Below are 27,278 nucleotides of genomic sequence, written 5' to 3'. Positions count from 1 at the left end.
AAGTAATCTGAGATTACTGTATGATAGGAGATGTCTCAAAATGCTATGTTTATTAGCAAAGGCACATAGTTTTTCATAGTAATACCTTTTAATGTCTCTAAATGTTACTTTGGAAACTGTTTTGTAAGATATTAAGATGGTAAGAATTAATTAAAACTCATATTCTTCTTTAACTGTAGCTAATATCATTTAATGCCAGTAATTTTAAATAAAAACCAAAAGTGCATATCTGTTTTCAGTCATTTTATTTAGGCTGATTTTTTGAAGGATTTAGAGAAATTATAAAGTTAGGTTTTGTCTTATAAACATGAATTGGAATTGATATAATTGTCTTGAATAACTATAAAATTTGATAATACTTAAGCTTTGTAAGAAATATTTTAAACATGAACTACATCAGTTGAAATCCATATTTAAGGGGAATGAGGATCTATTATGTGAAAAAGAGATAATAAATGTAATATATGGCTTCCCAGGTGGCAGTAGTGGTAAAGAACCCGCCTGCCAATGCAGGAGACATAAGAGACTTGAGTTTGATCCCTGGATTGGGAAGATTCCCTAGCTGAGAGCATCAGAACCACTGCAGCGATTTAGCATGCTCATATACTGTGATACAAATATTTTTTAAAGTACATGTATAATTTTGTATATAGTGATTTACATTACTGCATAAATAGAAACAAGACTGGAGGATTATATACCAAGTTAGTATCAGTAGTTTTATATCTTGTGTTTTGTAATTAAAATAGCATGTAATAATTAGATTTAAAAAATTGAAAGTGAAAGAGTTTATATTATTCCTAATCTTTATTACATTCACTATATGTTATATATATTTTAAGATATTAATTTCTGTCTAAATGGAAAAAATCTCTTTAAGATAATGTTCTTTCTTATTCTTGATCTTTTAATTTTAGCATACCCTTAAATAGTAATTATTTTGCAAGTATTTTTATTGTAGATAACATTACAGAGACTTGGTATAGTGTTATATGACAAATTTTACATAAAATTATACTCCGTTAAAGTAGGAGTATTTACTGTTGCACAGTGTAATTTTTTTCTTGATATGTGTAGGTTTTATAAAATCAGGTAACAAAAAATGTTAAATGGAACATGCAGTAAATAAACATATTTATAAATCACATTGTATTAGAAATAAGGGAAGATGAGCATTCTAGTTAGACATTTGACAACTACAGTATTCTAGTGAATTTTATTAAGACTTAGGGCTCTAAATTCAAAGGGTAAAATATATTTAAACATATATTTTATAAAAAGTATTTTTAAAAGTGAATTTAACTATTTGATGACAAAATCTTTCTAAATAAAATCCCAGAGTCATTTGACTATGATTGTATTTCAGTATATATACTTTAATATGAATTCACACACTTGGAATACTGTGTTACTGTGTATAACTAGATATGCTAAAACCTATCTTTTTACATCATAGAGTACTCTGTTTCAACACCCATAAATTTCATGGTAAAATTTCTTAAGTTGAACATTTTAAAAGTGTACGTCTTAATATAGTTACTTTTTAACATCAGGATTGGATGTATTTATTACTGCTCAGACAGGGAACAAGTAGAGTATGGATGGCTGAAATTTGTTAGTAAATTGCATGTGGCTAGCTTAGGCTTGGCATATTTGTTGTGAAAATGGTTGCTTTGTGAAATGACTAAGTTGGGTAGAAAGTAGGTCTAGGTTCTAGTTAAAATTGTTACAAACAGCTTGCCTTCAACTGTGTCAGGAAATATGGTAGACTAAAACAAATTTTCTAGTGTAATCAACCAAAATGTGTTGCTTCTGTTGGATATAAAATATTTTAAGATCTCTTGAAAGTATTATAGGGTTGTTCAGATAGTAAGGGCTCTAATCAGATTAAAGCAAAGTGAAAGAACGTACCCAAGGAAATAAGTTTGAAATGCTGAAATTCACTTTTTGTCATGATGATATTTGCTCGTGCATATAAACTTGAGTTTCAGTTTTGATATCTCTGTTGAATGTGGGAAAAGGACGTGAAAGGCCATTGTCTGTAATCAGGTGGGAAGCTTTCCCCTCATAAAGTGGTTCTGTCAGTGGATGACATTCACCTTAAGGGTAAACCAGAAGTATCCCCTCTCCAAAACGCCTATAATACTGCAAAGATAGTTCTCTTGGCTTGGGGAGTGTTGTTGGAAGTGATGAGATTTGCCCTTGAGAAATTGTACCATGGTTGTGCAGCAGAAATTTGTGTCACTTTAGTAATTCAGTAAATCTCGACTTGAAAAAGAACTGTGAAAATATCTTCTAGAAATGAAAATAAGAATTATTAAGTTAAAAAAGGAGAAAAAAACAGAACACAAGTTTAATAGATTAGAAATAGCTAAATGATGTGTTAGTAGTCTGTAAGCTATATGAGAAGAAATTACCCAACATGTAAAAGATAGCTAAAAAGATAAAAAATATGGAGAAAGGTTGAATGACATGGCAAATAAAATGAGTAGGTCTAACATACATTAATTGATGTTACAGAAGGAGAGGAAGGAGTGGGTCAGAGGCAGAATTTAAAGAGATCATCACAGAAATTTTTTAGAAGTGAAAAGATAACTTATAATTTCATGAGTCTACAAATTCCATTAGAAAAATTAAAAGAAGCCCACACCTAAATTCATTCTAGTGATACTCCAGAACACTTAAGACTGAGAAAATCTTAAAATTTCTTAGAGAAAAAAGGTAGAATTGTCTTAAAAATAGTGACAGTGAAAGTTACAAATTATGCAAGTTTACATGGCAATAAGACACATGAAAATAATGAAAAATGATTTTCAGTGATTGGAAAAAAAATAACTGCCAGAATTCTGTGATATGGGGTGGCCTTATCGGGTGTTTTTCTTTCTCATTGGGGCTCTAAAGTCATTTCTGAAAGACAAAGAATTATTAATGTTTCTCGTGTTCATGGATCTACCATATCCCGTACTCAGAGATGTGGGGTGGTTGTAGTGCCTCCACTGCTACAAAATCGGTGTGTCCCTTTCTAGGAGTTCTGATTTTACCTTTTTTCCCCAATAATTTCCTACTTGTACCTGAGGTTTCACCCAGACAGGCTGATACAAGAGAAACAATAACATTTTTGTGAAATTTACATGGACGCTTTGTACCTCCCACTTGGGCTTACATGGGGGCTTCCCAGGTGGCACAGTGGTAAGGAATTCACCTGCCAGTGCAGGAGATGTAAAAAAATGCGAGTTCATTCCCTGGGTTAGGAAGATCCCCTGGAGAAGGGCATGGCAATCCACTCCAGTATTCTTGCCTGGGAAATCCCACAGACAGAGCCGCCTGGCAGGCTGTTGTCCATGGGGTCTCAAAGGGTCAGACATGACTGAGTGACTTAGCATGCACGCACGTGCATCCTCTTCGTACGTCCCGCTTTGGCTTACATGGGCCACTGTAGAGGAACTGGATGAGCAGTGTGCTCGTCCAAGTAATTATTTTTACACTCTAAGATCATTCAGTCCAACAAAGAATTTTAGGTGTCTGAATATAAATTGAGTGTGGGAGCCACTTGGAGGGTTTACCAAGCAGGACAGCCTAGAGTTGTCATTGGGGAAAGAATAAAGCAACATGTCCAGGAATGGTTGGGGCAGGATTCTGAATTTTAAAAACCTATAACCTAAAAGTTATAGGTTTCTATAACTCTCACTCTTTTCATCTTGATCAATAACTAGGAAGCAGTTATGAGGGTTAAATGCCTTAAGAAGATGTTTGGAACAGGAGTAGGTGAGGGATGGCATTTACAAATCTTTTGAAGTGAATTTGTAAGGATAATTTTAAGGCTCAATAATACCAGATGTCCATGGACGGTAGAGAGTGTAGAAGGTCCATCCAGTTCTTTGACTATCATTCCTTTTTTGAGTGGCTTTTATGATAAAAGGTATACCGTTGTCAGATTGCAAGTTGAAAAAGTAGAAAATATGAAACATTAGTTTCAAGGGCCTCAAGAGTATGGGATGAGATGACCAGTCAGAGTGGGAGAGCAAAACTGTAACTCAAAAAAAAGTGTCAGCAGCCATGAGGCACCACTGATAGTTCTGAGAAGGGTCAGAATGCAGACTGGAAGGTGATTAAAGGGCCACTGTAGTCAGTCTGTGAGGAGTGGGCAAGAGCTTGCTTACCACTGGAGAAACAGATCTGCTTTTGGAAGTAGTTACATATCCAACGTGCAGTTTCTGTGTCAAAAACACAGAGTTCTTTGACTGGTGTTCAGTAAATGATTGTGGACTAGTTGCCCTGTGGGATATGATGATAGGTTACAGCAGTAGTGGTAATCTCTGGTGCAGGCTTGGTGAGTCACCTCATTGGAGAACAGCCATCACTATACAGCCAACACAATGACTAAAATTAGAAAGACTGACATACCAAATATTGGTAAGTATGTAAAGCAGTTGGAAAGTGTCATATATTGTTGGTAAGAATGTATAATGGTATAACCACTTTGGAAAACTGAAAATTTCTAGTGTATTTCAACATATGTTATGCTTGGACTTAGCACACTCTGTGTTTCCACTCCTAGGTCTAGACCCTTGAGAAAGGAGTGCATAGTGCCTTTTATTAGTCATAACTAAAAACTGTAAACAACCAAATATTTGTAAGAGCAGAATAGTTAACAGTGGTGGTACATTCGCACAGTGGAATACAAAGCAATGTAATGGAAAACATTTTCCAGATACTTTAAAAAAATGTGGGGGAATCCCCAAAGCAACATGTTGAGTGAAAGAGACGATGCAAAAGAGTAACTGCTCTATGAATCCATTTACGTGATATTTAAGGACAGGCATGCAATGGCACCCCACTCCAGTACTCTTGCCTTGAAAATCCCATGGACGGAGGAGCCTGGTAGGCTGCAGTCCATGGGGTCACTAAAAGTCGGACACGACTGAGCGACTTCACTTTCACTTTTCACTTTCCTGCATTGGAGAAGGAAATGGCAACCCACTCCAGTGTTCTTGCCTGGAGAATCCCAGGGACTGGGGAGCCTGGTGAGCTGCCGTCTATGGGGTCGCACAGAGTCGGACACGACTGAAGTGACTTAGCATAGCATAGCATAGCATAACTTATTTATGGTGGTAGAAGTGGTCACAATGTTGATTATCTGAGAACTAGAGAGGACACTGTTGGAAAAGGGGCATGAGAGAATTTTTGGGAATGATAGAAATTTTCTATATCTTTGGGTGGTGGTTTCATAGATGTATTCATTGGTAAAAATTTCACTGGACTGTACATTTAAGTTTTGTGTATCTTATATACAAATCACCTTTCAGTAAAATACTTTTACCAGGAAACAATGTATTTATCTATGTTAATTGATAATATACAAAAAGTTATATTTTTATGTATAATAAAGAATGATAAGGAGAAAATATTTTAAAACTACCATTTATAACACATAGAACGATTAAAGACCAGGAATAAAAAAGAAATGTGTAAGAACTTCTAAGAAGAAAATTATTAAATAACACTGAGACATATTAATGAATATGGAAATAATTGGAAATATATTGTATTTTATGAATTGAAAGATTTAAGATTGTAAAACTGGTTAGCTCTCCTTAAATTGACTTATGGATTTAGTGTGATCCCAGTCAAAATACCAAGCCTTTTTTTTTTTTTAAAGGAAATGTAGATGATTCTTCCACCCTCTATCCCTCCCTTCCACCTTCTTTCTTTAATTTTTTTTTTCCAGTTGATGTGTATAGCTTAAGTGACATGAAAATTTTCCAGTATGTTGCTTGCATAAAATGGATTTGAATGATCAAAGTGAATACTTTCTATAGTGCTTTAAATAAAAATACACACACACACACACACACAAAGCCCTCAAAATCAGTATTAGGAATGGGAACATTTACTATAAGTAAATGCTTTCAAGATTCCTTCAACATAGTGTGTGGAAGGAAAAGAGCAAAAATGTTTTGTCATCTTTTTCGGTTTTGGGGGTTTCCTTTCTCAGTATGCTACATTTTGTTATAAGCTATTTCTGAGCTCTGAGATTTGCAGTGTTGTTTCTTATTCTCTCTCTCACTCTCTCTTTAAAGTCTAGGTAGAATCACTGGCTTTTAACTTTGGTGAGGCCAGGAAGGAACCCTTATGAGGACTTGGTTTATATATAATTTATATTCATAGTGCCAGAACTGGGCTCTCAAAAAGGACAAGAACTTGGGACTGGAGGGCTCATATTTGGGTTAGAGGTTGGGCTTTGCCAAATGACAATAATAATAATAATAACGAAGAGATAGCAACATCTGATATCTGACATTATATTTCAAACACTTGTTTAACTCCATTTTTTTTTTTAACCAAGTATGCTCTAGGGATGAAACAAATCCCTGTTTCTACGCTCTGATGCTGATAGGAGAGACTGGTTGGTTCAGAATTTTGTGCAGTGTAATAAATGTGTTTAAAAGGTCCTTTAAAAGCCAGGGGGCAGACATAGGAGGAAACCTACTGGAGCATGTTGTAAGTCCCTAGTGATTGCAAAACTGAATATGTTGTAAGTTCTAAATCAGGGAGATCACAAAGTCATGGCATTCTTTCATCGACCATTTGTAGCTACCATAATTCTACCATATTACCGCGTGGTTAAGGAATATTAGAGGGCTTCCCAGGTAGCACTAGTGGTAAAGAACCCACCTGCTAATGTTGGAGACACAAGAGACATGAATTCGATCCCTGGGTCTGGAAGACCCCCTGGAGGTGGTGGTGCCTGTTGTTCAGTCTCACAGTCATGTCTGACTGTTTGCGACCCAGTGGACTGCAGCACGCCAGGCTTCCCTGTCCTTCACCATCTCCCAGAGTCTGCTCAAACTCATGTTCATTGAATTGATGATGCCATCCAACCATCTCATCCTTTGCCTTCCCTTTCTCCTCTTACCTTCAGTCTTTCCCAGCATCAGGGTCTTCTCCACTGAGTTGGCTTTTCGTATCAGGTGGCCGAAGTATTGGAGTTTCAGCTTCAGCATCAGTTCTTCCAGTGAATATTCAGAATTGATTTCCTTTAGTATTGACTGATTTGATCTCCTTGCTATCCAAGGGACTTTCAATAGTCTACTCCCCTTGAAGAGGAAATGGCAACCCACTGCAGTGTTCTTGCCTGGAGAATCTCATGGACAGAGGAGCCTGGTGGGCTACAGTCCATAGGGTTGCAAAGAGTTGGATGTGACTGAACAACTTAACACACACATATGGAGAATTATAAGTCTATGTCTTTAAAACATTTTTATTATAATGTATGATGATCTCTACCATATGACTGAATTCAGTTATATGTATAATTATATACATTTAATTATGTATACACATGCACATAAGGGCTTCCCTTATGGCTCAGCTGGTAGAGAATCCGCCTGCAATGCTGGAGACCTGGGTTTGATCCCTGGATGGGGAAGATCCCATAGAGAAGGGAAAGGCTACCCAATCTAGTATTCTGGCCTGGAGAATTCCATGGCCTGTGTAGTACCTGGGGTCACAGAGAGTCGGACATGACTGAGTGACTTTCACTTTCACACATGCACGTATACTTAAAATTTTTTTTACATCTTAGGTCACTTTGAGAAGCAGGGAACATATATATCTTGAGCTCTATTCAGTTATTACAGTTTGTATCCAACTTTTCCTTTGTAGAAAAAAAGATCCATGGGAATGCTGGGGAGATGGTATCTTCAGTTTATATTCTTGACTTTCCCTCCTAGCTTGTAACAAAGAGTTCAGGTAAGCTGCTTGGTCCTAGAAAATACATTTGAGGCTATACATTTCCCACCATGAAAAACAAGAGATGTATTTTCTTGGTGGAAGGGGACTGAAGAGAAGGGTGACTGAATTAACTATATTGAAACATTTAAAAATAATACCTTCTGGTTTTTAGTAATCTTAACTAGATCTGAAATTAGAAGAATATTGTTATCTCAGAGCAGTCTGAATTGGAGATTTGGAATGGGTTGTTGACAGGTATGGGGAGCAGGAGACCTAGTTTTACTCAGTGTTGTCTTGAGGCCGAGTCTCATTTTGTTACTAAATTCATGTGACTTATGTATAGATTTTAATTTTTCTAGATTGGGTGTATTTTGTAGAAATCAACTCTTCTGAAGTTTTCCATAACTAATGTCTACGTGACCTGTTGCCTGGTCATTATGATATAAGTGATCTGATGTGTTGGCATTAAAAAGGGTTATTTCTATTTTATTTTATTATAACTAGAGTTTTAAGTTAGTATTTTATTATAACTAGTTTAAAAACATATATTAAACATATATGTTTAAAAAACATATTATTATAAATAGTTTAAAAACATATAGTGGTAGAGGATCATGCACCTAGGAGATTTATGAATGAGTGTAGTTCTCCTTGACTTTTGACTAGTTTATGCTTTTGGAATATACTATAGAATCCTTTTTTTTTTTTAATGGTTATTATACCTGCCCACCAGTGCTAGTCAGTTGCTGAATGCCTCTTCTGTCTTTTATATTAGGTTGGTGCAAAAGTAATTGTGGTTTTGCATTGTTGAACTTTGCCATTTGATATTGGAATACATTCTTAAATGTAGTTACATGTCATTAAAATGCACATTTTTTTTTTTTGCTAATGACTTATTACTTGCTGTTTATATATATTTTAGATGTGGAAGTGATGTTAGAAAAAAAAATTCGAGCAGTTTTCTTGTTTGAGTTCGAAATGGGTAGTAAAGCAGCAAGGACAACTTACAATATCAGCAATGCATATAGCCCAGGAACTGCTAAAGAAATGTACAGTTCAGTGGTGGTTCAAGAAGTTTTGCAAAACTTTGAGACAAGAGCCTTAAAGATGAGGAGCTCAGTTGCTGGCCATCAGAAGTTGACAGTGACCAACTGAGAGCCATCATCAGAGCTGATCCTCTTAAAACTACACGAGAAGTTGCCCAAGAACTCAGTGTTGACAATTCTGTGGTTATGTGGCATTTGAAGCAAATTGGAAAGGTGAAACAGTTTGATAAGTTGGCGCCTCATGAACTGACCACAAATCAAAAAATTGCCGTTTTGAAGTGTTGTCTTCTCTTATTCTGTGCAACAACAATGAACCATTTATTGATTGGACTCTGACATGTGTTGAAAAGTGGGTTTTACATAACAGGCTGCCATGACCGGCTAGGTGGTTGGACTGAGAAGAAGCTCCAGATCACTTCGCACAGCCAAACTTGTACCAAGAGTCATGGTCACTGTTTGGTGATCTGCTGCCCTCTAATCCACTACAGCTTTCTGAATCCAGGAAAACCATTATATCTGAGAAGTATACTCAGCAAATTGATGCGATGCACTGAAAACTGTAACAGCTGTAGCTGGCATTGGTCAACAGGAAAGACCCAATTCTTCTCCACAGCAATGCCTGACCACACGTCACATAACTTTGGAAGTTGAACAAACTGGGCCATGAAGTTTTGCCCCATCTGCCATATTCGCCTGACCTCTCGCCAACCAACTACCACTTCTTCAAGCATCTCGACATCTTTTTGCAGGGGAAACACTTCTACAACCAGCAGGAGGGAGTTTGTTGAATCCTGAAGCACAGATTTTTTTTTTTTTTTTTCGAAGCACAGATTTTTATGCTATAGGAATAAACAAACATTTCTCATTGGCAAAAATGTGTTAATTGTAATGGTTCCTATTTTGATTTAACATAGGTGTGTTTGAACCTAGTTATAATGATTTAAAATTCAGGGTCTGAAACCACATTTACTTTTGCACCAACTAATAAATGACCACTGGCACTAATTCTTTCCTGTTTGTAGTATGTTTGCTACCTTTCCCAGAACCCATTGCTTGTTTTAGTTTGTTCATTTCTGATTACCAGTGTGGAAATAAGATTCATTAATTTATACTTCTAGATATACATATGTAACAAAAGGAACAGACTTTTCAAATGAAAATTGTTCCCACTTATGTAAGTCAAAAAATGATTAAATATACCTTTTTTATATAAAATAGACTTTGATGTTGTATTTACCTTTTGTATACTATGTGTTAACTTCTCTTTCGAGGTGGTCACCTTGTACAAATGTAATTTGTACAGTTGATTTTTCTTGTGTCATGCTAAATTGTGCAACGAACAGTAGAAAGTCTCAAGTTGGCTCTTTGACTTACTTCCCTTTTATGTTCTTGAGAACTCATTTTTGATTGGAGTGGGATGTCCCAGATAAACCTGATATTCTTAAGTCCCTAATCATCAACTAAATACCTTCCAAGGAGTTCTAGCACTGTTTATTGTTAAATAAGAGAAAAAACCTCTAGGGGCTGAGGTTCCTTGTGAGAGTTGATAGTTGGGCAAAGATTACTGCTGCTAATGTTAGATCACTCTTAAAAGTATAAACTGTTTATTTTTAAATATGTGAGTTTACTTTGACCTTTACATTTTAATGTATCGTGTTTTCTGCTCTCCCCACCCCCACCCCTGCCGTATGTGATTTAATTGATTCCCAAAGAAAAACTCTATCCTATATTCATATAAGTTATTTTAAGTAATACTGATTTGGAATCTAATGCACTGTATCTAAGGTCATATTACAAAGTCAGAGATGAAAAATATTCTGCTTCTCATCCATAATTAAGGAAGATAGCTGTATTAGTTTGACATTGATCTAATAGAGCAAAATCTTTAGGATAAAAATAGTATAGCATGAATGGGATTTTTTTTAAGAAGCCAAAAAGTTGAAAAATCTCTTACTAAGATTTTTGGAGTGAACATAAAATGAGTTATTCATGATAATTTGGAATAGTAAGTAACACATGTCTTGAGTAGACAAAATGCATGATTAGTTTATATGTAGGGATTAGGGTTTTTCAGCATTTTCTTGCTTAAGAGAAAATGCTCTTAAGCATTCGGTTCAGTTCAGTTCAGTCGCTCAGTTGTGTCTGACTCTTTGTGACCCCATGAGTCGAAGCACGCCAGGCCTCCCTGTCCATCACCAACTCCCGGAGTTCACTCAGACTCACGTCCATCGAGTCAGTGATGCCATCCAGCCATCTCATCCTCTGTCGTCCCCTTCTCCTCCTGCCCCTAATCCTTGCCAGCATCAAAGTCTTTTCCAATGAGTCAACTCTTCTCATGAGGTGGCCAAAGTACTGGAGTTTCAGCTTTAGCATCATTCCTTCCAAAGAAATCCCAGGGCTGATCTCCTTCACAATGGACTGGTTGGATCTCCTTGCAGTCCAAGGGACTCTCAAGAGTGTTCTCCAACACCACAATTCAAAAGCATCAATTCTTTAGCGCTCAGCTTTCTTCACAGTCCAACTATCACATCCATACATGACCACAGGAAAAACCATAGCCTTGATTAGATGGACCTTTGTTGGCATAGTAATGTCTCTGCTTTTGCATATGCTATCTAGGTTGGTCATACTTTCCTTCCAAGGAGTAAAGCGTCTTTTAATTTCATGGCTACAGTCACCATCTGCAGTGATTTTGGAGCCCAAAAAAATAAAGTCAGCCACTGTTTCCACTGTTTCCCCATCTATTTGCCATGAAGTGATAGGACCAGATGCCATGATCTTCATTTTCTGAATGTTGAGCTTTAAGCCAACTTTTTCACTCTCCACTTTGACTTTCATCAAGAGGCTTTTTAGTTCCTGTTCAGTTTCTGCCATAAGGGTGGTGTCATCTGCGTATCTGAGGTTATTGATATTTCTCCCGGCAATCTTGATTCCAGCTTAAGCATTAATGCACCATTAAGCAGTACTGTTAGCCGTGTTTAGATATGTTTTAGATATTCTGTGGATGTACTTATTTTGAAGAGGTTTATCTTTTATTATTCTGATATGTAGGAGTTTACTGCAGTAGATTTTTCTCTAGGCAAACTATTGGGGAATGAAGTGAACACATAAATATTCTCTCCCTTTATTTTTCAGTAGCTTTTGTAGAGTATGGCTATGTAGAACTGAAACGAACCCTAGAATTTACCTAAACTTTTTTTTAAATAGAAAAGGAAATTAATGATCAGAGGGATGAATGTGCAGTGTTTTTCAATTTTTAATTTTCTTGGTGTTTCAAAGAAATTCTAATGAAAACTAATCATTATGTATATTGTAAATATGTACTTCAATGCAATGATTTTTTCAGAAAACTTATCTAGGTGCTATATTCCTGATACTAAGCTTCTAGTTTGTTGAAATATAACTTAATATATCTATTTCCTATTATGTAATGCTATCTTTTTGTGATTAAAATCTGTTTTCTGAGGAAAAACTGCTGCCTGTGTTTTGATCTATTAGCATTGCTACTACTATGTTCTTGAAAACTAGAACTATGCTATGTTCTAGAAAACTAGCCTCCACTTGAGTAAATTTAGTGTTAAGTATTCCTTTTCCAAATGCATTGTCTAGACCTTAATTTATAAAAATCCTTAGTTTATAGTATGCTGTTTTCTACTGTACACTGCTAAATTAATGCTGTATTTTTTCACCATTATTTTCTACCCATCGTTTAAGAGTTCTTGAGGCCAGCATAGCAGAAAATAAAGCATGTTTGAAGAGGACACCTACTGAAGTTTGGAGAGATTCTCGAAACCCTTACGATAGAAAAAGGCAGGACAAAGCTCCTGTTGGACTAAAGAATGTTGGCAATACTTGCTGGTTTAGTGCTGTTATTCAGGTAAGAATCTTTATGCAGATCTTATGTGGTGGGCCTGGCAGCAGTGAAAAGTGAGTTGGAGTTGTGTTTCTTTTTAGTTGTTATATATCTACATACACACAGACACACACATAGACACACACACTGCAAACAAGGTTTTAATATGCCTTTCTACTAACTTAGTTTGGCGATTGCAGTATTCCCCACTCCACTTTGTTCTTCATTCCCAGTATGGACTTTTCACAATAAAACACTGTCAATGCCTTATTCAGAATTAATTTCTCCTCCTTATCTGTTGTTGGGAATTATTGTCAGAGTGAAAAGAAAATATTTTTATATATAAATCCCTGCAAATTTAGGAAAGGATATAACCAAGATGGGTCTTCCCTGGCGGCTCAGATGGTAAAAACAAAATGCAATGCAATGCAAGAGACCTAGGTTTGATCCCTGGGTTGGGAAGATCCCCTGGAGAAGGGAATGGCTACCCACTCGAGTATTTTTGACTGGAAAATTCCTTGAATAGAGGAGCCTGGTGGGCTACAGTCCATGGTGTCACAAAGAGTCGGACGTGACTGAGTGACTCACACTTCACTTCATAACCAAGATATGAAACCAAGACTGTTTTTGTGTGTGTGTGTGAGAGTCAGATCAGATTTATTTATATATAATAGAAAATATCATTCAATAATTATAGTCGTTTAAGTACTTTTTTTTAATAAAAGAGGACATTTTATTTTAGGAGGAAATAGATTGAGAAATAATTCTCAATACATATGTGAGAATGAAAGAATAAAAATAAATTAAGAATAACATTTTCTAACTTGGAATTATTTATTGAGCTTCTTATTCTAAAATGAAAAATATTTGTATGCATAGATAACCATCTTCTCAGTTTGGACTAGTTTTTTTTTTTTTTTTTTAACTCTTACATGATATGACTATTGTCATAATTCTTTAGTATTCTCAGACATTGGTAATGTTATCTTTCAAATTGTGAAACCTTAAACTAAACAATCTCCTTAAGTAAAATAATCTATGAATAATAACATGCTCTTAGTTTTAATTGCTCTTTAGGAAAATTAATATTTGTGCTTAATTTCCTAATATAGCTGAACTGTAGCTCATTTAGTGTTTCTAATGAGTCTTTTAAAATCAGTAGGTGTTTTCTAATTTACATTCTTTTACATTTAAAATACCTCTTCATTTTGTCTGTTTCCAACCTGAATACAGTATTAACTTTCATATGATATTAAAGCAACTAACAGGTTATTAAAATTTTCTATTCTAAAGGTTATTAATTGTGTTCTCTAGGTGATTAATTTTTTTTTTTTTTTTTTTACTTCAGTGTTATAATTTCCAGCTCTTTTCTGTCTTTGCTTCTGGCAAACTGTATTATATAATTTGATCTTCTTTGGTTTTCTGGTTTCATGCCTCACTTTTTATTCAACTATGGTACACACCAGTTAATAACACGATATGTTATATGTTTTCCAGGCTATGAAAATATTAAGGAATACTTGGAATTAACATGAATTTGTAATAATACTTTTGTTTTTGGTCTTGAGAATGCATTAATTATCCACTTACATGCTAGCAATATCTCAAATTTTATTTGCTATCTTAATACTTGCACCACTAGTAAATTCCTTTGCATTTCATTGTTTAAATTTCATAATATAGTTTTCACTTTAAAATGTGAAACACAATTTTAAGGCTGTGCTCTGAGCGCCTATGAGTATGTTTTGCTGCCTGTATTTGGATGCTACCTTTACACTATTATGGCCAGTAAACGAGGCTCATTGATTAGCAGCTTCTCTTAGAAAACTATAAGAAGTAAGAAAGCGCTCATAGAGAATCAGTATTTGTTAGTTAGAATAGGTGCTTTAAACATCTAGAAGAAATAAAAGATAACCTTGAAAATTTTGGCTTCTAATGAAGTAATAGTATACTGTTTTTGGGGGATGTAGAAAAACAGTAAGCTTCAGTTTAGGAAATTGTGGATGGGAAAAAAAAATTGTCTAGTGCTAAATGACATTGTTTTGTTTTTGAATGTAACTTTAAAATCTCTTAAACCATTTTAAGTAGCTTTTAATTTTCACTTCTAGTAATTGAAATATTTTATTTTTTCATTCCTTGACATTTACTTAATTCAACAGACATCTAAAATATGTTTATCATAACTGGAACTTTTCACTTATGAAAGGAACTTTGGGTAGGAAATCTGTATTAGTGTTGGGAAGTTTAAAAATTTTTTTTCAAAGCAAGTTGGAACTTGCTCAAATTATGATATAAATGCACTTTAAAGTTTCAGTTACAAAAATTTTCTCAGGGATGGAATTTACTTAGTTGGCAAGACTAGTGTGAAACAACTGGGAATTCTCTTCTTTAAAAGTATTTCTACCGATTATAGTTTACAGGAATTATAAACCTCTAACTTCAGAGTAGGTAATGGGGGGTAAGCTACAGAAGGTACAGCTTTGTTGTACTTGTTCCTTTAAGTACTGAGACCTAAGTATTTTGAAAGAAAAGAGGAACAGGATATCAGGAAGGGATTGTGAGCAAAAAGAAATTGTGCAGAGAGTGGCTTACATAATCTTTTGGATGCTAACAATATCAGCCTGTCTTTAGATTGGGTATCAACCACTTAACTACTCAGGATTATTTTTATCCTGTTCAAAAGCAACTTTTATGTAGATGGTACTGATTGGGGCTGCTTTTTCTACTCTATTCCTCTCTCTAGTTTGGGGTGTTAAGTTCAAGTAATTCATGAGTTCTCATGACCCTTAGCACCATTCCCATCTGGAATCCTCTGAGATGCTCAGAAGTAAGGTGCTTCTGCTTCTTGGTTTGCCTCGTACAGTCCCAGTTTATTCCTATTGTAGATGTGTCAGCACTTATTGATTCATTGTAGAGCCCTTTTTCATCCTCAGAAGAGTTGTGGATTGGATGATAAGGTTTATGAACCCGAGTCAGTTAAGTTCAGTTATATCCAAAGTCTAGATTTTCCTACATTCCACAGAAGGAGAGAGTAGTTGTCTGGTGCCTCTCTGTCTGGGAAGGCCATTGGGATTTAATTGCTCTGTATACAAACTTTCATCTTTTAATCAGGCCACTCTGTTTTTCTCACACTTTGAAACTTATCTGTTACTATTTCATTTTTAAATATTAATAATCCACCAAGGAGAATTTATGTTGGTTTCCCTTAGTATCTTTCATCATAGAGAGTTTATATCTCCTGCTCTCTTGTCATCGCTTTTTTTATTTTCCATAAATTATGTATTTAAACTCTACCCTGGCAGCTCAGAGGTTAAAGCGTCTGCCTGCAATGTGGGAAACCCAGGTTTGTTCCCTGGGTCTGGAAGATCCCCTGGAGAAGGAAATGACAACCCACTCCAGTATTCTTGCCTGGAGAACCCCAGGACGGAGGAGCCTAGTAGGCTACAGTCCACGGGGTTGCAAAGAGTCAGATACTACTGAGCGACTTCACTTTCTTTCTGCTTTCTTGTCATCACTTTTTTTGTTTTCCATAAATTATGTATTTAAACTCTCACCTTCCATGAGTTTAGCCACATTCTTAACAGATTTCAGAATTCAGATATTGGCTTTGAGCTCAATAAAAGGATACTTGTTTTCAATCTGTATGAGTCACAAATGTAATTTAGACAGTAGTGGCGATTAGACTTTACCACCCCTTTTGAAGAAATACGTTGACCAATACTACTATGCCCAATATAGAGTATAGATTGGGACTTAAAATGAGTTCCTGTAATTTGTTGTGATAATCCATGGTCATAAATTCTGCTTTGGGTAATAGCATATTAAGTTCTTTTCAGCCATCCACTTGGTCATATATTGTTGGAGTCCTAAAAACAAAGATGAAACCAGCATTTTGAAGGTGTTGCAAGCCCTAAAGCATTGTGGAATTTTGAGGCCACACTTTGAGAGAACAGAATTTTCAGAGAGTAAGCTTCACATTTTGGGCTGTTTTATCTTTGAGAAAACATCTACTTCTGCTTTATTGACTTTGCCAAAGCCTGTGACTGTGGAAAATTCTTAGAAATGGGATACCAGACCACCTGACCTGCCTCCTGAGAAATCTGTATGCAGGTCAAGAAGCAACAATTAGAACTGGACTTGGAACAATAGACTGGTTCCAAATCGGAAAAGGGGTACATCAAGGCTATATATTGTCACCTTGCTTATGTAACTTATATGCAGACTACATCATTGAGAATTGCTGGACTGGATGAAGCAAAAGCTAGAATCAAGATTGCTGGGAGAAATATCAATAACCTCAGATATGCAGATGATACCATACTTATGGCAGAAAGCAAAGAAGAACTAAAGAGCCTCTTGATGAAAGTGAAAGAGGAGAGTGAAAAAGTTGGCTTAAAGCTCAACATTCAGAAAATGAAGATCATGGCATCTGGTGCCATCACTTCATGGCAAATAGATGGGAAAACAATGGAAACAGAGGCTTTATTTTGGGGGGCTTCAAAATAACTGCAGATGGTGATTGCAGCCATGAAATTAAAAGACACCTACTCCTTGGAAGAAAAACTATGACCAACATAGACAGCACATTAAAAAGCAGAGACATTACTTTGCCAACAAAGGCCCTTCTAGTCCAAGCTATGGGTTTTCCAGTAGTCATGTGTGGATGTGAGAGTTGGATTATAGAGAAAGCTGAGCGCCAAAGAATTGATGCTTTTGAACTATGGTGTTAGAGAAGACTCTTGAGAGTCCCTTGGACTGCAAGGAGATCTAACCAGTCCATCCTAAAGGAAATCAGTCCTGAATACGTTGGAAGGACTGATGCTAAAGCTGAAACTAGTACCTTGACCACCTGATGTGAAGAAATGACTCATTGGAAAAAGACCCTGATGCTGGAAAAGATGGAAGGTGGGGGGAGAAAGGGACAACAGAGGATAAGATGGTTAGATGGCAAAACCAACTCGATGAACATGAGTTTGAGTAAACTCCGGGAGTTGGTGATGGATAGGGAAGCCTGGCGAGCTGCAGTCCATGGGGTCTGAAAGAATCTGACATGACTGAGCGACTGAACTGAACTGAACTGATATTTGAGGCAATTTCAGAAGTTGCTGCTGATTGGCTGGAAGCTAAGCGGAATTTCACACAAGCTTGAAAGCCTTGGAAACGTCTGAAATTTTCAGTTGAATTCTAAAGGGCTAGACTCTAGGATTAACTGAGAATTGAGAAGAGGCCAGGCTTTATAACTTGTGAATCCCAGCTTAAGATCATCTCATAATTGATTGGATCAAGGTAATAATAGGATTGCAAATATTTTAGTCTTGCTGCCTGCCAGAAGGAAATGTAAATTTTAGTGAAAGATAATACCATCTTGAACTTTGAACTTTCTCCAGTTTTTTACACACAGTGTCTAACACTCAATCATTCATAATTGGTCATATCAGAAAATAAGGCATGTCCCCAAATTAGGAGAAAATAATAATTAGAAATATAACTATGTAGGGAAAAGTTAAAATTGAATAGTTTGTTATATAACTACTAATATGCTTAAGGAATTAGAAGCATAATTTAGAATTTTTGATAAAAAACTAAAAACTATAAAAAAAATTTAGAGCTGAAAAATATCATAAGTTAGGGTATCAGGGGATGAATTTTGCAGCATATTAGACACAACTGAAGGATACACAGCATGACCAGAGAATTAGTCAACTGGACAGTTTGTCTGAGGAACATTTTCACACTAAAGCCGTGAAATACAGATGAGAGCATAGAAGAGATATTTTGGACATGGAGTAAATTGTACTACTAACACAATTTATTTGTGGTTCCAGAGGGAAACTAAAAAGGAAGTAGGATAAAAACAATATTAGAAGAGATGACAAAGAATATTCTGAACTTGATGAAAGAAATCAAGTCACAGATTCGGGAAGCAATAGGAACCAAGTAGTATGAACATAAAGTGTACTGCACAAAAGTACATCATAGTAAAATAGAAACACTCAAGACCGAGAAAACCCTAAAAGTAGCCAGTTGGAAAAAGATATATTGCTTCAATAAAGGAGCAAAAATAAGACCGACAGTTGGCTTCTCAACAGAAATGCTATCTTTAATGTGCTGGGAAAAGATAACCGGCCATCTCAAATTCTATAACTAGTAAAAGTCTTTTGAAAATGAAAACCTCCACAATTTTGAGCTTAGCAGAAGCTGAAATAACTTGTTACCAGAAGACCCACGCCAGGGGAAATCTGTTCAAAAAGAAGAAAAAATATTTTTCAGTGGGAGCTCAGAGCATAGAAGTGGATTGAGCCTCTTTAGATTTGTCATTCTTTTTCCTATATAAATCCCTTGTAAGAACAGTCCATACTTTGACCTCTACTTTTACCCATTTCTTTAGGACTCATTGCTACTACCCTCCCATTTTATTGGAAAGGCGACTTCCCAACTGCTAAATATAAAGATTATTTTCCTGCCCTTACCTTCTTTGGATGTGGCAACCTCCAACCTTTACTAATCTTCTCCTTAATGAAATTTGCCAGTAATTGATTGATGTACTTCAGAATCTCTGGTACTTTATATCTTTGTTGAGAAATTCTGTACATAAACATTTTTTAAAGCTCTGCTGTTACTCTGATGCAAAACTATGGCACTGAAACACGTATAATATCATATAAGAAACAAATCGCCAGTCCAGGTTCGATACAGGATACTTGGGGCTGGTGCACTGGGATGACCCGGAGGGATGGTACGGGGAGGGAAGCGGGAGGGGGATTCAGGGTGGGGAACACGAGTACGCCCGTGGCGGATTCATGTTGATGTGTGGCAGAACCAATACAATATTGTAAAGTAAATAAATAAATTAATTTAAAAAAAAAGCTCTGCTGTTACTCTGATGTACAACTATGTTTGAAGGCTTTCTCTACTCCTTTTTCTTCTGTGCCCTCAGACTCGCCACTTCTATTACTATTCATATTTTGTTTTATACCTCTTTTTCATTTGGCTTTTAAATGCTTCTTAAGTTTCTGATTTTGGTCTATTATTGTATTCACATTCTTTCTAGTTTATAACATCTACTCTCATTGTTTTAATTTGCAATCACAAGATAGTATTAAAGGCGGAGACGACTTGGTATGTTTTATTCTCTGTTTCCTGTCTTCCCTGTGTCTGGCATGTAGTGGGTGCTCCATAAATGTTTGTTAAAAGAATGAGTAAATGAATATGTTCATATTGTTTACTAAAATACTTCAGGTCACAATTATCAGTTTTATGGTTTTACCTTTCATATATAGGTCTTTGATTTGCATCTCTATATATCTGTATCTGACTCTATTTATAGTGGGTCAGTTTTCCCAAAATCTAATACTAAACAAATTTTTGTTTTCTTATTGGCTTAAAATGCTATGTTTATTTTCTAGCAAGTTGGCTAGCCCATCTTTTACTAAGATTGTAATGCATCATTGCCCCCTGTACAATGATTTTTGAAGTTCATAAACTATGACTTACAGAAAGGAATACATTTTACATTGTAAAACACTTTACACATACATATGAGAACGTATGAGAATTTCACCAATGAAAATTTTATAAATAATACTCTGGTAAATTTATTCTTTGTGACGTGTTCTGATATTTTACATTACATTTTATTTCATTTTTTAGAGTTGATGTTTATCTTGACATTAATGGATTGCAAACTATAGTTTAAAAGGGTAGCTCCAGGAGACTTTTCCATGAGCATCTTTCCATATGCTTTCATTATACTCTATGTGATCAGTATTACTGTATCTTTGCGTGACACTGCTGTTGTTTTAATTAAATATTGTTTCCTTCCTAAGCTGTGTCTCCTTGACCATTAGTGATAATACATAATTTCTTTGAGTCTCTATAACCTAGCATCTGGCCTATAGATTTATTTGTACTGTATTTTTGTAGAATTGATACCTCTAGAAAACTCATTTTACATAACATGTTGAAAAAGTTCTTGAGTTTGCATTTGTATACATTTAATTTTGAGGAAACTGCCTAGGCACATAGACAATTTTTAATAATACATATTATATTTTTTGCATTGTCCAAGTGTAATTTTCTGCTTTGCAGTACAATAAATATTGTTAATGATCAAGAATATGTCAAAATAAAAGAAGTGTGACTTTTTCTCAGGGAGAAAAATAGGCCTTCTTGTGTTAGTGGGAAATATTCTGTATATAAAATGAATCTCTCAGACTAGTCATATTTTTATAGTTCTGTTAATAGAATTTTCCCTTTGGTTATCTTAAATTGTTGTTCTTTTTCAGTCATTATTCAATCTTTTGGAATTCAGAAGATTAGTTCTGAATTACAAGCCTCCATCAAATGTTCAAGATTTACCCCGAAACCAAAAGGTAAAATTATGAAAGATTTTTAAGTTGAGTATATTCTTTTGTGTTTGCTTTTGGTGCCATGCCATGTGCCTCATTGTGCCTGACCCTTTGCAACCCCATGGACTGCAGCCTGCCAGGCTCCTCTGTCCATAGAATTTTCCAGGATTCAGTTACCATTTCCTATTCTAAAGGATCTTCCCAACCCAGGGATGGAACCCATGTCTCCTGTGTCTCTCACATTAAAGGTGGATTCTTACCTGCTGAGCCATGGGGGAAAGTTTGCTTTTGGGATATTTGTGAAATCAAATCTGAAGCAGTGTCAAATTTGAATGTCAACCTGTTAATCTCAACTACAACAGTAACTTACTATTCTTGGTCAGTATATTGTAAATATGAATTTTTCTACACATGTGTGTCAGTAATAGGCCAATTTTTTTGTTTCATTTTAGTAATTGCTTTTTCTTCTTTTTAGAATGTTAGAGTAATAGGCTATCATTTACAATTCAGGGTCTTTCCTCCTCAAAAAGTATGTGGAAATCAAACATTTTTCATTTATTTCTGTAGACAAACTCTTTAAAAGTTTAGCTTTACCCTGTTTTTGCAGTGTGAATCTACAATTTCTAATATTGTTAGGCAGTGTACCGTGACAGAGAGCACAGAGGTCAGAGCCACATTGCCCGGGTTCTGGACCTAGAGCTAGTTACTTGATCTAGTTGCTGCTCAGTTTTCTTATCTGAAAATCGAAAATAATGACAGCAATTGTTTTATAGAGTTTCTGTGAGAATTAAATGAGATAGCAAAACATAAAGGGCTTAGAAGTACCTGGTACATAGTGGTAGCTTACAGTTAAAGTTGTCCTGAAGAAGATTTAGGTTCAGGACTAGGGACCAAGCTTTATCACTCAGAGCTTTTGTGTGGCAGAAGTTTTATTACAGTGAAAAGGGACAGAGAATGCTTCTGACATAGACATCAGAAGGGGGACAGAGAGTGCCCCACTTGCTAGTCTTATCCAGGCCTTATATACTTTTACCAGACTCACTCCCACAACAAACATCTGAAATTAACAAGATTAGAACAAAAGAAAGGTCTTTACCAGACCCACTCCCACAGCACATGTCTTAAGATACCAAATTAGTCAGAAGGTTCTTGTTAAAAAGAAGAAACATGTCCTTGACAGGATACATTGTTATATAATCATTAGTACATAATCAAGTGTTTTTGATTAGTACATAATCAATTGTTTTTCATTAAGAAAAAACACTTCACTTTCACTTTAAGGAAAAGCATACCTTTGAGCAAGATGAGTTGTTTTATTGTGTAAAGAAAGTGAAAGTGAAGTCGCTCAGTCATGTCGCACTCTTTGTGAGTCCATGGACTGTAGCCCACCAGACTCCTCAGTCCATGGAAATCCTCCAGGCAAGAAAGAGTACTGGAATGGGTTGCCATTTCCTTCTCCAGGGGATCTTCTTGACCCAGGGATTGAACCTGGGTCTCCCGCATTGCAGGCAGATGCTTTACCAACTGAGCCACAGGACTTCCCTAAGGAAAAACATACCTTTGAGCAAAATGAGTTGTTTTAATGTATAAAGTTAGTCTTAAAGATTGTTTTCATAACAACTCAAGAGTTTAAGAAAAAACATGTGACTAAAACCAAGCAATGCAGAAAAAACATTTTGTCCCTATCTCCTCCTTGAGAGCCCCAGACCCCTTTCTCCTCCTTGAGAGCCCAGACTCCTTATCAACCTACCTAAGAATTAACTCTCTTAATAGTAAGTACCAGGTGTCAGCTATTGCTAGTTATGTTGTTCATATTAGCTTTTCAAAAGATAGGACTGATTCACATTCAGAAATTCATACTTAATGAGAAAGATTAATTATGGAGATGATATGCTTGACTGTAAGACATAATGATCTTATCATAAAGAAACTAGCCATAAAGACAAAGACAAGTGAAAAGTTTTAGGTTTCAGTAAAGTGTTGAACTTTGTGTCATCTTTTGTTAGTTGTAATGATACATTATTGTGTTTTCTTTTTAGTCTGTCATTTTGAAAACAATTTTTCCTGCAAACATTTTAAATGTGAAACATTTATAATGCAAGCTGATGGGAATATAATTTGATTTTTAACCAGCTTTTTGGGCTGTAATCTTTAGCCATAAGTGTCAAATTAATTGAAAACCATTTTCAGAAGGGATCTAAGATAACCTGACCAACTACTTATACTTCCAGAGAAATTAAGCAAACCCCTTTCAGTCATAACAGTTTTTACATGAAACTTTATGGACTATTGCCTCTGTTAACGATTTGGTTAGTTCTTTTGATGTTTTGGTTAAAGTATATTTATAATTTACATGATGCAGTTAGGTGTTCATAAGTATCTTTTTTTCCCTATATGTATCTTAACCTCTTTTGTGTTCCTGGATTTTAGTACTTTACAGAGTTTAGCTTTCTTTTATTCTTTAAATAATTGAATAAGAGCTACTTAGTTTTATAATCTTACTTGAAAAACAATCGTGATATCAATGCCTATGTACAAGAGTTTGGGGTCATGAGAATGTTTAGCTGAATACTAGAGAAATGTATGAATCCAATCTTTTAACACCTTTCTAGGGAAATTTCTCTTAATGGAAGGGTCTGCATGTCTAGGTATCCCTTTAGTTTAAGAAAATAAAATAATTTTAATAATAATTACTGCCATTGGGAAAAATCACTCAATAAGAATACAATGCAGTTTTATAAAAGATTGTTCTACAAATTGGATATTTCTTTAATTTCACATGATGACAGCAATACATACTGTAACTTGACAACTTTGAAGCTAACATGTGAGATTTAGAGGTAGCCACTGATTAGTGTTACAGTTCAATTCAATTGAAGTGATAAAAGGCACAGGTTTCAAAAAGGTGTCAGTGTAACCTTAAGTCACTTATTATTTAATAATCAATTTATAGCAAACTCATCTAGTGTTTACTGCTACACTGAGTCTGAAAAGTCTGAGTAGCAGTAAACACTGAAGGTTCACTTCTATTGAGCAGGATATTTTTTATTAGCAATTTAAAATTGCAGCAAGCATTATATGTCTGTTGATGATAGAATGAAATGAAGTCTTTTATATCAATTTGCATTTGAATAGACTTGTTTATTGCTTCTAGAGGTTGAAACTAATTTTATACACCCATATTTATTTGTGCTATTTGTAATCTTAATGTCTAGGAGAATTGGGAGATTATTAGAAATTTAAAGATAGATTCTCACTGTAAACATCTCATCCTTCCCCATTCCCACACATAATCTCTTTTGGGTTAAAAAGCCACGAACTGATGGGAAAGCATATATTAAATGTTGACAAAACAAAGAGTCATAAGCTTATAATATTTAGAGGTAATCATCATATAATTAATAACCTTATTAATCATAAAGTTATATTATTTAAAACCTTGATTTAGGGTGAATGTTTTCAAATAAACAATATTCTCTCTACTCAGAAGTGAGAAGCATATAAAAAGGAAATGATTTGGGGTTAATACCGTAAATATATTATTGAGCAAATATCTGAGGGAGTTTTGAATTTTAAAATAAAAAGAGGCATTCTGGAATTTTTGTCTTTAGCCGTGAAGGTATAACAGAAGCTGGATTTACAAGTTTTAGCAAATTTTTAAGGATTCAAGGCATATACAGATTATGTTTTCCAACCACAGTGAAATTAAGTTAAAAATCAACAACAGAAAGATATCTAGAAAATCCCCACAGTATTTGGAAATTTTTTACACTTCTATATAACCCCAGGAACAATGAACAAATCAAAATGGAAATTTCAGGGTGTTTTGAACTGAATAAAAATTAAAATGATGTATCAAAATTAGATAGCTGTTGTTAAAAGCAGTGGTTAATGGAAAATATATGAACTAAATGCCTTATTAGAAAATAGAGTTTCAAATTAGTGGCATTAGATTATGTCAGAAAGTTAGAAAAAAAAGATCATTAATTTGAAAGCAGAAGAAAGGAATAATAAAGATAAGAGCATGAATCTATGAAATAGACATCAGGGAAACAATAGAGAAAAATTAATGGAATCACAGGCTACTTCTTAAGAATATTGGTAAAACTGATAAACTTCTAGGTAGACTGAACAAGAAAAGAGAAGAAACAAATAACCAAAATGAAAGAGGTGCACATCACTGCATATTTTGCAGACAGTAAAAGAGAATAGTGGAATATTATAAACAACAGGCAATTATTTTGAAAGCCAAGGGTTATTGAATGTAAGTGATGAAAAGATAAGCTGTGTATTTCTATATTAAAGAAATAATTTTTTAGTTTCAAACTTATGCACCAAAAAATAAAATCAATAGCAATAAAGTTTATTGGTGAGTTATACCACACATTTAAGGAAGAAATAATATCAATTCTCTACAAGTTTTCTCAGAAAATTGAAGAAATAAAACTTGGAAATTTACCCTGTGAGACCAACATTACACTGAAACCAAAAGTAGAAATATATATTTCAAGAAAAGAAGACTACAGACCAATATTCCTTATGAATAATAGAAGGAAAAATTGTCAGAATTGGGGCAAATTGAACGATGCAATACATGTAAAGGACAATACCTCATTGACAAGTGGGATTTGTTCAGGACTGAAGGATTGGTTTAGTGTTTGGAAATGAATATAATTCATCATAGTAACAATTTAGACAAGAAAAGCCATAAGACTAGCTCAATAGATGAAGAAAAAGAATTTGACAAAAGCTAGTATCTATTTATGGCAAAATCTCTCTCAGTAGCTAGGAATAGAAAGAAATCTTTTTATCTTGATGAAGCTCATTTATGAGAAACCTGAAAATATTTATAATACTTAATAGTGAAAGACAATCCTTTTCTTCAGAGATCAGGGGCAAGCAAGGATGTCAGGCCTCACTACGTTTTTATTAAACATTAGCGATCTCAACCACTGCTATATGGCAAGAAAAAGAAATAAGCAGACAAATTGGAAAGGAAGAAACAAAGCTGTCTTTTGGTGTATACGACTGATTGTCTATTTAGAAAATCCTAAGTACTCTACCAAAAAATAGGTGCTAGAATCAAGGGGTCAGATCATTTAGCAGTATTACATGGTACAAGGCAAACATGCAAAAATCAATTGTAGAGGCTTCCCTGGTGGCTCAGTGGTAAAGAATCTGCCTGCCAATGCAGGAGACATGGGTTCAGTCTCTGATGTGGGAGGATCCCACATGCTGCAGAGTAACAAAGCCCCAGTGCCCCAACTACTGAGCTTACATGCCCTAGAGCCTGTGCACTGCAACCGGAGAGTAGCCCCACTTGCCACAACTAGAGAAAAGTCCATGCAGCAACAAAGCCCCAGCATAGCCAAAAATAAATAACTAAATTATTTTAAAAATCAATTATATTTCTTAGTACCAGCAACACACAATTGGAAATATAAATTAAAAAATGATTATGTAAGAGCATAAAAGATGGAATATTAGAGGGAAAGTAGATAAAAGATACAGAAAACTACAGAAGATCACTGGGAAAAATTAAAGAAGTAGAGAGATATACTATGTTTATGAATCAGCTGAGTAAGTATTGTTAGGATATCAGTTGTCTCCAGCTTATGGAATGAGTGCAATACGGTTATAATTTTGGTTGGCATTTTTCATAGGAGTTGGCAGATTGCAAAATTTATATGGAAAATCAAGGGATATGGAATAGCCATAGCAGTTTTAAAAAGAAAGGCAGTGTTGGAGGAATTATCAGGCTACAGTGATCAAGACACTATGTTATTGGTGAAAAGATAGTCATATAGATCATTAGAAGACAATAGAGTGTACAGAAATATAACACACATAGGGGCAATAGGTTTTAATCAAAATTGCCCCAAAAATTCAGTGAACAAAGGAAAATCTTTTGAACTAATGATGTCATAGGAAGAAAAATAGTTTTCAGCCTCTACAAGACATTATATATGAAAAAAAAAATGTAATGAACTATAGACCTAAAACAAAGAACTGAAACTATAAAAATTAATGGATAAAACAAAATTTTAGGGTTATGAATTAAGAAAAGATTTTTTAAGTACCACAACAAACTGGCACAAATTAAACAAGGAAACTTTAATAAATTGGACTTCATCAAAATGAAAAGTTTGTTTTTGAAAAATTCATACAGATTAATTAAAAAGGCACACCACAGATTTGGAGAATATAATAACAAAACGTGTCACAAAAAGGAATTGTATGTAAAGTATATACAGAATTTGTACAATTCAGTAGTAAGACAAATAACCTATCTCAACA

At 35.0% G+C, this 27,278-nt stretch overlaps 1 protein-coding gene across 7 annotated transcripts in view; it reads left to right on the top strand.

Moving 5' to 3' along the window:
- The window catches only part of USP25 (ubiquitin specific peptidase 25), a 166,912-nt gene that overhangs the window by 49,785 nt on the left and 89,849 nt on the right, over positions 1–27,278 (top strand). For all 7 annotated transcript variants that reach the window (XM_027547591.1, XM_027547320.1, XM_027547143.1 and 4 more), the window contains 2 exons: positions 12,495–12,657; positions 20,919–21,005. In XM_027547591.1, the coding sequence (XP_027403392.1) occupies positions 12,495–12,657; positions 20,919–21,005 (250 nt within the window). The remainder of the gene's footprint in view (positions 1–12,494; positions 12,658–20,918; positions 21,006–27,278) is intronic.

Source organism: Bos indicus x Bos taurus, chromosome 1 (genome assembly GCF_003369695.1).
Source record: "Bos indicus x Bos taurus breed Angus x Brahman F1 hybrid chromosome 1, Bos_hybrid_MaternalHap_v2.0, whole genome shotgun sequence".
Lineage (NCBI taxonomy): Eukaryota > Metazoa > Chordata > Mammalia > Artiodactyla > Bovidae > Bos > Bos indicus x Bos taurus.
This window is presented reverse-complemented; position numbering and strand designations above follow the sequence as displayed.